The 12,089-nt window shown below is 48.3% G+C and overlaps 1 protein-coding gene and 2 pseudogenes across 1 annotated transcript; 2 read left to right on the top strand and 1 right to left on the bottom strand.

Annotated features, from left to right (window-relative positions):
- The first annotated feature begins 7,896 nt into the window (after positions 1-7,896).
- On the top strand, positions 7,897-8,780 carry LOC128904628 (histone H1.10-like). The gene has a single exon (XM_054189277.1). It carries the CDS (start codon positions 7,908-7,910, stop codon positions 8,592-8,594), a length of 687 nt encoding a protein of 228 aa, XP_054045252.1. The 5' UTR covers positions 7,897-7,907; the 3' UTR covers positions 8,595-8,780.
- A 1-nt stretch (position 8,781) lies between these two features.
- Positions 8,782-9,706, bottom strand: LOC128904645 (histone H2A-IV-like; annotated as a pseudogene).
- Positions 9,707-9,937: 231 nt separating this feature from the next.
- LOC128904664 (histone H2B 5-like) lies at positions 9,938-10,467 on the top strand (annotated as a pseudogene).
- The last annotated feature ends 1,622 nt before the right edge of the window (positions 10,468-12,089 follow it).

Below are 12,089 nucleotides of genomic sequence, written 5' to 3'. Positions count from 1 at the left end.
GGAATAACTTCAGATTTTTTAATTGATACAGGGGCCCAAATTAGTGTTTTAAATAAGCAACACGCTGCTGAGATGGGGATTAAACCATCGAGAAAGCTATAAACGTAATAGGTGTGATAAGTGCAACAGAAAAGTGTCCCATCAGCTGTTAGCACATCCACCAGAGATCAGACAGTCTAAGCACTAAGAAAGTGGTTTAGTGGTTTAAATTTTACCCCTTCTGAGTGCATTCAAAGTGACAACAGGTCGCATTTCACAGCCATAGTGGTGTAAGACTGTGTATGGGAGAAGCTATCAAATGGGTGTTTCACACACCATATTATCCCCAGGTTAATGGTATAGTTGAGTGAGCCAAAGGTTTGATTAAAAGACATGCTGATGTCTCATGCCATAACCAGAACATACAATTGCCACAAGCAGTCTTTACTGTTAATAACCAGTGGGGAAATTATGGAAGCCCAAAGATTTGAGCATTTTGTCCTGCAGAACCATTGACAGGCAATGCTCCCAATAGTTGATGATCAAAAGGGCCAGTTCCTATTGAGGATATGCGTAGGCCAACCTGTCATGGTGAAACTACCTTCTATTGGCATTGACACATGACCCTGGCAAAACCAAGGGTCTCATATGCCCGGGAAGCCCTGGAAGGGAAACGAAAAACTCACCATATTAGTGCTCAGTAGATAATCCCTGAGTTCTAACCCTGAAGCCCGGTTTCAAAACCAGAGGCCAGTTCTGTGTTTTCTTACAGGACAATGAAAAAGCAGACCACCTTGGTGCTCATACTGGCAAAGGTGACAGTAACCAACAGAAATGACCAGGACCTGGATGACAATATGATAACAAAAATGATAGTGGGATTTGCCCATTGTAACAGTTTGTCTACCCACACCCAAGGCAGCAGGAGACTCTTTGCCAGTCTTTATGCAGGAGGTTAACATATGTCTGGTTCTTGAACTTACATGGGAACAGTATAATAGCTATAGCTGGAAGAGTGAGGGATCCGGAAGATACATAGTTAACTGGTCATCCGACATGATAAATACTATCTATGTATGGGATGCAAACTGTAATTACACTTTTACTGTCCACCAATGTGGCCATGGGGTGGATTGTAAAGGGTACTCAACCATAGAATCATAGAATCATAGAATGATTTAGGTTGGAAGGGACCTTAAAGATCATCTAGTTCCAACCCCCCTGCCATGGGCTGGGACACTTCACACTAGACCAGGTTGCCCAAATCCCCATCCAGCCTGGCCTTGAACGCTTCCCGGGACAGGGCATCCACAACTTCTCTGGGCAACCTAGGCCAGTGTCTCATCACCCTCATGGTGAAAAATGTCTGCCTGATATATAATCCAAGTCTACCCTCTTCCAGTTTGAAGCCATTACCCTTCATCCTATCACTACATGACCCTGTAAAAAGTCCCTCTCCGTCTTTCTTGTAGGCACCCTTCAGATACTGTAAGGCTGCTATAAGGTCTCCCTGGAGCCTTCTCTTCTCCAGGCTGGACAAACCCAGCTCTCTCAACCTCTCTTCATAGGAGAGGTGCTCCAGCCCTCTGATCATCTTTGTGGCCCTCCTCTGGACCGTCTCCAACAGGTCCATGTCCTTCTTGTGCTGAGGACTCCAAAGATGGATGTAGTACTCAAGGTGGGGTCTCACCAGAGTGCAGTAGAGGTGGAGGATCACCTGTCTTGATCTGCTGGCCACGCTTCTCTTGATGCAGCCCAGGATACAGTCGGCCTTCTTCAATGTTGACCATGACCCAATATTCTATGGGGAACTATCGAATATAATACTCAATGGAGCACTGATGATCATTTCCTACAATATACAAAACCATTAAAAGCCTCATGGTGTATTAAACACCCTGAAAGGGGTAACAATGAGTGTCCCAGCGCATGTAATCAAAACTCGTTTGATTGACCTCTAAACTGCACGTGGGCCACATATACCTATATGCTTACTTGGGACAGGGAAAAGGATAAGAGACCTCCCGTGAGGAAATCTCCTCTCTGGAACTGCCAAGTAGAAATCAGATGCAAAAATATTAAAAGGATGCCATTGCCATGGTTATACTGTTCTGTTAAGAAAGCTCTGATACAGGGCTGTTTGTGCAGTAATACCAGTTATTCACAACACTCTGTCTTAGACTGTAGTAAGAAAGGTTATTGTCCTCCTCTTACTACCATACCAGGTTCATGCCAAACATCCACCGTCCATGCACCCCTTGATTTAGTATGGGCATGCTCCGATGGCCACTTATATTCTGGATTATATTCAACTATGCCTGGGCCAACCTGTACACTGGCCGCACTCTCCTTCTGCCCCATTTATCCAGAAGGGCCCATGTCATGCAAGTGGTGGGATCCTAGACTATGCAATTTATGGAAGGGATGGCAAGAAGTCCCAGCATGAATTGGGTGGTGGATGGAATTATTATTTGGAGTAGGAATTGCCCCGGTACAAAACCAACAAGCCATTTTTGAAATAGGCCTAGAGCTATCGGCTTTAGCCAATGCCACTTCTGATAGTCTGGAGCTTTTAAGTGATCAATTACAACATACTAGTAAGATGATCATTCAAAACCAAGCCATATTAGACTTGATGCTGTTAAAAGAGAAAAGCATATGCAGAGTCCTGAATCTGCTGGCAGAGGAGCACTGAATCTGCATCCTGAACATTATCAATGCTGCTTCAAGACCAAATCAACAAGATGGATAAGGTAGCCAGAGATTCAGAAGCGATCATTGGTGAGCTAGGAAAGAACTGGTTTGGGAAAGTTTTTGACATGTTTGGATTTTCTCTTTCAGTGTGGCTAACCAGCCTCCTTCAATCTTTAAAAATTATTGTAGTTATGATAGTTGTAATATGTATTATGATAAATTGTATTAAACGTGCAATAGTAAGATCTGTGTTGGTTGTGAGATATACTTCCTTAGAACCTGTTCATGCAATTGATATCCCAGTAGAACCATAGAAAAATAATTGAGAAATGATGATCCACAGTGAACATTAAGACTCAGCAAAACTGCTCTCTCTTTCAACTTTGGAGGCAAGAGATGACTCTGCCACTGCTTCCAGGAAACCAGGCAAATTGTGACCGTGAGGTCAAGGGATAGATTGTGTGGGAGATGCACCTGCCCTGACAAAGATCTGCTAAAGGCCTAACAAAGAACTGGCAAAAGCCCATGAAAACACAGTTCCTGTTACTCCCACATGGTGGTGGTCAGCACATACACATTGTGGTTGAAAGTTGAGGAAGCTGGGGTCTCCAGCCAATGCAGGGGCTACACGACCATATATGACCACAGATCAGATTTGAATAGGGTATAAAACAGACCCCCTGGTGAGAGCCATTTAGAGATGGTCCTCAGAGCAGCAGGTCTGTGGTCGAGGACTCTTCCTATGGGCTGAGATGCCATTTCACGGTTCATCTCCTGTATATGTTGAGAGCCCTCGTCTTATCGGTGCATGATTGTGCACATTTTGAATCATCGTTTCTAAAGCTTAAGAATTCTTCAGTCATGCAGCATTAATTTCCTCTAATGCTGTTGGAGTCTTAAACAATTTTGGTACACCTCATTTACAGGTAATTCTCTGCTAAACAATTTTGGTTAGAATAAAGTTTATTTTCCCACATGTAAGAAATCAGGCAAGGAAGGTGGGAAACCAACATGGCTGAGTAAGGATATTCCGGTCGAACTGAAGGGCAAGAAGGAAATGCACAGGCAGTGGAAGCAGGGACATGCATCCTGGGAAGAATATAGGGATGCTGTCCAGGTGTCTAGGGATTGGATCAGGAAAAATAAGGCACGTCTGGACCTGAAGTTGGCAAGGGATGTGAAGAATAATAAGAAGGGCTTCTGCAGGTACGTTGATCAGAAAGGGAGGACTAAAGAAAATGAACCCCCCAACAAATAAGACAGGAGAACTGGTGACAATCGACATGGAGAAGGCTGAGGTATTCAACAAATTTTTTGCCTTAGTTTTCACTGCTAGTCTCTCTACCCACATCTCTCAAGTCCTTGAACCTGAAGGCAGGGACTGGGGGAACAAAGTCCCTCCCACCATAGGAAAAATCGTATTTGGCACCATCTGAGGAACATGAACATACACAAGTATGTGGGACTTAGAAAGATGCAGCCTGGGGTCCCAAGGGAACTGGCAGACGTAGATGCTAAGCCATACTCTATCATATTTGAAAAGTCGCAGCAGTCAGGTGAAATCCCCAGTGACCGAAGAAAAGAGAATATCGCAAGTATTTTTTAAAAAAAGGATAAAAAGGAGGGTCCTGGGGACTTCTGACCAGTCAGCCTTACCTCGGTGCCTGGTAAGATCCTGGAAGCTATGTTGAAGCATATGGAAGACAGAAAGGTGACTGAGGGGAGGTATGAATTTGATGGATGGACTATAAAATTGATAATTAATTGGCTGGATGGCTGCAACCAAAGAGGTACAGCTCACAACTCAATGTCCAAGTGGAAACCAGTAACAAGTAGTGACCGTCAGGGGTCAGTGCTGGGACCGATACTGTTTAAAACCTTCTATTAAGGACATAGATAGAAGGACTATCTGAGTGTATGCTCAGCAAGTTTGCAGATGACACCAAACTGAGTGGTGCAGTTGACATGCCTGAGGGAAAGGATGCCATCTAGAGGGACTTTGAAAGGCTTGAGGAGTAGGCCCATGTGAGCACCATGAAGTTCAACAAGGCCAAATGCAAGGTCCTGCACCTGGGTTTGGGCCATCTCCAATATCAGTACAGGCTGGGGGATGACTAAATTAAGAGCAGTTCTGCTGAGAAGGACTTTGGGATACCGATGAATGAAAAATTGGATATGAGCTGGCGATACGCACTTGCAGCCCAGAAAGCCAAGTATATCCTGGGCTGCATGAAAAGAAGCATAGCCAGCAGGTTGAGAGAGTTGATTCTCCCTCTTTGCTCTGCTCTCATGAGACCCCACCTGTAGTATTGCAGACAGATCTAGGGTCCCCAGCACAACGAAGACATGGACCTGTTGGAGTGAGTCCATAGCAGGACCACAAAAATGATCAGAGGGCTGGAACACCTCTCCCATGAAGAAAGACAGAGAGACTTGGGATTGTTCAGCCTGGAGAAGAGAATGATGCGGTGAGACCCTATAGTGGTCTTTCAGTATGTAAAGGGGACTTATAAAAAAGATGGAGATTTTTCACCAAGGCCTGTAGAGACAGGACAAGAGGCAGCAGTTTAAACTGAAAGAGGGTAGATTTAGATGGGACATACGGAAGAAATTTTTTACAATGAGGGTGGTGGGACACAGGAACAGGTTTCCCAGATAAGTTGTGGATTCTCCGTCATTGGAAGTGTTCAAGGTCAGGTTGGTTGGGGCTTTGAGCAACCTGATCTAGTGGTAGATGTCCCTTCCCCTGGCAATGAGGCTGGACTCGCTGATCTCTGTATGTCCCTTCTGATCCAAACTGTTCTATGATTCTACCGTCACTTAGGCTCAAAAGGACCTTCACGAAAGTATTTATCCAACATCAGAGTAGCAGAAAAATGAGTCCTCGTATTTCTGAAGTCTTGAGAAATTTCTGTCACATCCAAATATCACAGTCCACTGGGAGTACTACCTTCTACCTTTCAAAAAATATTTTTTATTTTATTAAATATTCTGTTTGATTGGCTATTATATTCAGGGAAAAATAAGAGGTGGAAGTAAGTCTGTCTTTTACTGAATATATCATTTTACAAAGCTTTCTATCAGAAAAAAAAGGTTAAGATAATATTTAAAATAAATAATTTTTTTTTAAAAATAAGATTGTCCATTAAATTAAAGCAACTAGAGGGCACTTGCAAAATTATTTTTTCCTTCCTCTCCTCCACCTGATAACATTTGCAAGATCTCATTCCATTTCTTCCTTTGCTGACCCTAAAACTGTCTATGACTGCAAAAAAACACAAAGTCCAGATATATGGTCAAAATATTGTAGCGCCAGAAAAAGGAGCTTTTTGGAGAGTGTATAGATTGCTCCAGGATTGTGCTGCTACAGCAGGTGTTTGAAAGAAGGATAGAGACCTAGTCTAAACCTAGGAAAATATATTTGCAGAGGACCAAAAAAATGTAGAGTTAAAGCTAACAGTGGACTGATTCTGATAGGAGTGAATAGAAGGGAGTCAGACGCAGAATTTGAAGGAAATATGTGTGCTACAGAACTAACTCCCAGAAATTTCTCCTCAATGGCACGTGGCTGTCCCAACAGCTTAACTTCTGTGACAATGTAGTTCATAACCCACAATCTACAGTGCGGTCAGCTTGTGAATCTACCATAAAATAAAGCATCAGTACAAATGTTAGCTCCAAATCCACATGATCTTCTGGTTTTATATTCTTGCATGTGATTTATTCTGCTGTTTGTCTTCTGTAGACAGAAGCCCCTCTGGAATGCTATTACATCTTTTGGTAGTTTCTCACACTTCAGGTGCACCTTAGTCATATTAAACCAGCACTGCTGACATCCGTTTAAAACTGACACCCCCCCCACTGCCAAAACTCCACAAGATGGTGTGTGATATTATATTATCAAAATAAAAAGTGAAAGAAGCCAAATGACTGCATTTCCAAACATATGTGAAATAATCACCAGGGTCTCCTTTCCCACATTGTACTACATATTTTTGAATGACATGACACTCCTCTGTCCAACTTATCCCAAGAAAAAATGATTTTTTTGTGTGTTCAGTTTAGGCCACATCAGAAAACTCATGGGTTGGAAAAAACTGTGCCCTAGTTTATCTCAGCAGTTCTGAGGACATAATTGTTTGATTAAGCCACTTGATTTATATAATTTTATTAAAGAAATTATATTTACTTCAATGTAAATAAAATATATTTAATTTATATCATTTTATTAAAGAAATACCTGCATCATGACCTCTGTTTTTCATAAATAAAACGTGCATATGATATTTTGATTAGGTTTTTTTTTGCACAACTGCTGATTCTGGTGGACAAAATGCCTGAAGTACAGTGTGAAAGTAAGCACTAAAATAAATACTATCTCGAAATAAGAAGATACAAATGAATGTGTTTACTTGTTGGGCTTAGTCAAAATAAGTATTTTTGAGAAATATATGGGAATATAGTTCATCAAAGTATTGACACAAGGGCGCAGAAAACTGAGGGAAACAGTGAAAGAACTTTTCTATGTTCTTATGAGATGTTGAAGGTACCTGATGATTTGAGAGAGATGTTTGTTCACATTAACGTTTCTAGTGAAAACCGTCTTTCTTTTACTTTTTAATAGCTCCGAGTAGAGCTAAATAGGGCACTATGTCCAAAGGTTTCCTTATTTTTAAGAGATAAAGCCGTATTACGGAAGACAAATCATAACCCAGATAGAGAGCTGAGTGGCTACTTTGTGTTACTTGCTTCTTTTCAAAGCTAATTTACGCTAAGAAAATGTCTCGACATCACCTCCGTTTTGCGCTAACTTCATGAAAAACCGTCTCAGAAGCATGAATCCGCTGTCACTGTGACAGTTCTGTCAGAAGCAAATTTTTAATTCAAAAGGAAAAATCAAAATCTCACCGTCCAGCTCTGTGTGCAATCCCCAAACCCAGGGATTATTGGCCGCCTTGAAAATCATTTCAACCCCCAGCTGAAAGAAACGCCGCAAGACAAAAATATCCTCTGTCCCCAGCAACATCGCTAAGAAACGGGGTGCCGCGGTGACTTTTTTTTACGAAAAAAACACTTTTTTGAGGCGGAAGAAACACAATCCGAGAGGCAGAGCGCGGCGGAACGGCCGGGAGGGGGCGGGGCGGGCTCGGCAACGCACCAATCATCGCCCGCGAGCTACTATAAATGGGGGCGCCGCCACCGTAGCCGTAGTGCTTCGACCGAGCAGCAGCGACATGTCGGAGTCAGCTCCCGCCCCGGCTGCTGAGGCAGGTGCTGCCGCCACTGCCCCGGCCCCCGCCGCTAAGGCCGCCGCCAAGAAGCCGAAGAAAGCGGCGGGCGGCTCCAAAGCCCGCAAACCCGCCGGCCCCAGCGTCACCGAGCTGATCACCAAGGCTGTCTCCGCCTCCAAGGAGCGCAAGGGGCTCTCCCTCGCCGCGCTCAAGAAGGCGCTGGCCGCCGGCGGCTACGATGTGGAGAAGAACAACAGCCGTATCAAGCTGGGGCTCAAGAGTCTTGTCAGCAAGGGCACCTTGGTGCAGACCAAGGGCACCGGCGCCTCTGGCTCCTTCCGCCTCAGCAAGAAGCCCGGAGAAGTGAAGGAAAAAGCCCCCAAGAAACGGGCAGCCCCGGCCAAGTCCAAGAAGCCGGCAGCCAAGAAGCCCGCCAGCACCGCCAAGAAGCCCAAGAAAGCGGTGACAGCAAAGAAGAGCCCCAAGAAAGTTAAGAAGCCGGTGGCTGCCGCTGCCAAGAAAGCGACTAAGAGCCCCAAGAAGGCGACAAAGGCTGCGAAGCCCAAGAAGGCGGCGGCAGCAGCGAAGAGCCCGGCCAAAGCGAAGGCGGTGAAGCCCAAAGCAGCAAAGCCCAAGGCGGCTAAGCCGAAAGCGGCCAAGGCAAAGAAGGCGGCGCCCAAGAAAAAGTAAACCTCTGTTGGAGAAAACTTTTGCTCCGCACTTAAACCCAACGGCTCTTTTAAGAGCCACCCACTTTCTCTCAAAAAGAGCTGAAGTAAGGATGTTGTCATTTTAAGTTCTGGGTAAATGCTGGAAAGGCTTTATAGTTTTCAAAATCTATTTAGTGGGCGCTGTGACAGGGAAGAACTTCAGGAACAGCCCTGGATGCTGCAGTAACGGGGAGATGCTTCACTCCTTTGAGACAGTTAAGTACTTAGGGACTTGCAATTCCTTTGTTATTTAAACACAGCCTTGTAGCTGGTATTTAACGCTTTCCTTTCCCCATCCATGTGTGCAGCTACGTGGGAGGGGAAGCGGAGCGGATGGTTTTTCCGTGGCTACCAGATAGCTCACCTCAGCGGTAGGGTGGGGCAGGTAAAAACTTCTATAACACCGTGAAAACACGTCAGCATCTAAGACGATTCACTCGAACATCAAAAAATAAATCTCCCCTGCCCACCAAAGACATACTTTAAAAAAAAACTATAACGTATATATGGCAAAATAGTTAACGTAAGACTGTTGTTTTAGGATTAACACACAAATACAATCCCAGTTTCCTAAAGGCTTACGAGCACGCTTAAAGTAATTCAGCTCTTCAGTGATCTAGTGGGGTGGCTCTGAAAAAGGAGCCTTTGGGTTTCTGTGGGAAAGGGCTTCCCCGGCGCTGTTCTTCGTCAGTGCATTCACTTGGCTTTAGCCTTGTGGCTGTCGGTCTTCTTGGGCAGCAGCACGGCCTGGATGTTGGGCAGCACCCCGCCCTGCGCGATCGTCACCTTGCCCCAGCAGCTTGGTGAGCTCCTCGTCGTTGCGGATGGCCAGCTGCAGGTGGCGGGGGGATGATGCGCGTCTTCTTGTTGTCGCGGGCCGCGTTGCCCGCAGCTCCAGGATCTCGGCCGTCAGGTACTCCAGCACGGCCGCCAGGGTACACCGGCGCGCCGGCGCCCACCCGCTCCGCGTAGTTGCCCTTGCGCAGCAGACGGTGCACGCGGCCCCACGGGGAAACTGCAGCCCGAGCCCGCGACGAGCGCGACTTGGCCTTGGCCCCGCGCCTTCCCGCCCTGCTTCCCGCGGCCGGACATGTCGCAGCGACTCAGCCAAACAAGACACGCAAACAGTTCTGCAGCAGTAGCTGTGCTCCCGGGCCCGCTCCCTCCGGCCATTTATATACTGCTCGGGCGGGAGCGGCGGCGCGTGTGCGCTGATAGGCTGTGAAGAAAGCGTTGTTTCGGCAGGCCAATGGGAGCGCGAATCGAGAGGTGTCCCAATAGCCAAAGCTCAGCGCGGCGCGACTAATCTAAGATAGAACTTCCAGCCAATGGCGATGCGACACTGTGGAGCGGCTGCCTTTGCACAGCGACGCTATAAAAGGAGCTCCGGCAGAGGCGACTTTATTTGGTGTTCAGAGAACAGCGCTTGCGACGTGGGGAAAGGCGCTTGCGTTTGCTGCGATGCCTGAGCCGGCCAAGTTCCGCTCCCGCGCCCAAGAAGGGGCTCCAAGAAAGCGGTGACCAAGACGCAGAAAAAAAGGTGACAAGAAGCGGCGTAAGAGCCGCAAGGAGAGCTACTCCATCTACGTGTACAAGGTGCTGGAAGCAGGTGCAGCCCCCGACACGGGCATCTCGTCCAAGGCCATGGGCATCATGAAACTCCTTCGTCAACGACATCTTCGAGCGCATCGCCGTGCGAGGCCCTCGCGCCCTGGCGCACTACAACAAGCGCTCCCACCATCACCTCGCGGGAGATCCAGACGGCCGTGCGGCTCCTGCTGCCCGGCGAGCTGGCCAAGCACGCCGTCTCCGAGGGCACCAAGGCTGTCACCAAGTACACCAGCTCCAAGTAAGCTGCTGGCTGTGCCCTGTGCCAGACCTGCTCGACCACAAAGGCTCTTTTAAGAGCCACCCCACCTTCTCAGTAAAAGAGCTGATGCCTGCGGTGACCTTGTACGTAGCTTAGGCTCATTTTGGAAAAAGAGGGAATAAACTGTGTGACCAGTGCTGTCCGTTTTAAGGAATGCGGAATATGTGGGTGTTCGCGGTAAACGGTGTTCTCCGAGTCTGCCTTGCTGGAGTAGGAATGCTTGCGATTCACTCTAGTTACCCCGGGGACCGGCTTCACTTCCGCGTACGGTTGCGGGCGTGGGGGGTGGAGAGGGGGGATTAAACAATAACCGAACGGTGTAGGGTGTTTCTCTTTAAATGCCCGAAACAAGCAATATTGCCGATAGGCGATACTTGCTCTTTTTCCCCGTGAGGCACTTAAGCGGAATGGGGAACATCGAAAGCACGGAGACGGTTTCAGGAGGACCGTCTGCCTTTGGTTTTCTTAATCAGCAAAAAGCTCCAGGCTCGATCCCCCCCGCCCACACCGTTAGCGTTCTCGCGGGCGACTGGAAGAAGCAAAGCAGAGGATCGCTTCACGGCGTTCTCGACCCTCAGCCGCGCAGCCCTGCCTGTGCGCGCCGAAGCGCGATCTAACCCGCAGCGCTCTTCCGCGGCTCTCGCCCTCTTTTCTGCCTCCACCGCTCTGTTTCCCCGCCGTCGTCCGAAAAATCCTGCTGCAGCCGAGCAGCCCGCGGGAGCAGGGGCGGGCCGGGGCAGCGGGAGAGGCACCACTGCCGGGCTCGAACCGACCTGAGTGAGAACTGCATGGCGCGCAGCCCTGCGCGGCGCTGCTCCCGAGAGGGCGGGGATTGGTCGCGGGTGGCGCTCGCGGCTCCGAGCCCGTCCCCCGCTCCGCCGAGGAGCGACGGGCCTTAAACAACACGGGCGGGGGAGCAGCCGGGAAACGTTCGCGCGCACTACCGCGTTCCTGCTACGGCTCTGAACCGAGCGCCGTTACCGAGTGTGAGGAAACGGCGAGTGGCTGGGGAGAGGACGGAGGCTGCCGACAGAGGAGGTTCGGCCAGCAGACCCGATGCTTCAGGTTTTGGGGGGCGGGGTTGGAAGAGCATGCTAGAATCGTTTGGGTCGGAATGAACCTTTAAAGGTCGTCCAGTCCAACATCCCCTGCAAGTAGCGGGGATAGGGTCAACTAGATCAGATTGCTCAGAGCTCCGTCCAACCGGGACCTTGAATATTTCCCAGGGATGGGGCATCTACCACCTCTCTGGGCAACTTGTTCCAGTGTTTCACCACTCTCAGCGTAAAAACACTTTCTTGTGGTATCTGGTCTAAATCTACAGTCCCTTAAAAAGCCAAGGCCGAGACAGTGGACAGAAAGGGGCTCCTACACCAGCCACCTACGGTAGTTCCTGCCACCTCCCCGCCGCCGAAACCGGTTTTTCTGGGGACAGTCCACGCATATGCCTCCTTAGACCCCGGGGGAGCCTGTGCTAAAGCGGCCTAGAGAGTCGGAAAAGAGCAAGCGGCCGTGGCGGAGCCGGCCGTGGAGGGAGGGGGACGGTCGAGCCCGGTCGGCGGGTCCGGAAACGGCGGGGGCGGGGCGGTGAAGGGGCGGGTTTCC

This window comes from Rissa tridactyla, chromosome 1 (assembly GCF_028500815.1).
Source record: "Rissa tridactyla isolate bRisTri1 chromosome 1, bRisTri1.patW.cur.20221130, whole genome shotgun sequence".
Classification (NCBI taxonomy): Eukaryota; Metazoa; Chordata; class Aves; order Charadriiformes; family Laridae; genus Rissa; species Rissa tridactyla.
The sequence above is the reverse complement of the archived record's forward strand: the minus strand, read 5'-3'. Positions and strand labels throughout refer to the sequence as shown.

What these genes read in the sequence shown, in the direction of transcription:
- LOC128904628 (XM_054189277.1), top strand. Translation starts at nt 7,908, where the DNA reads ATGTCGGAGTCAGCTCCCGCCCCGGCTGCTGAGGCAGGTGCTGCCGCC.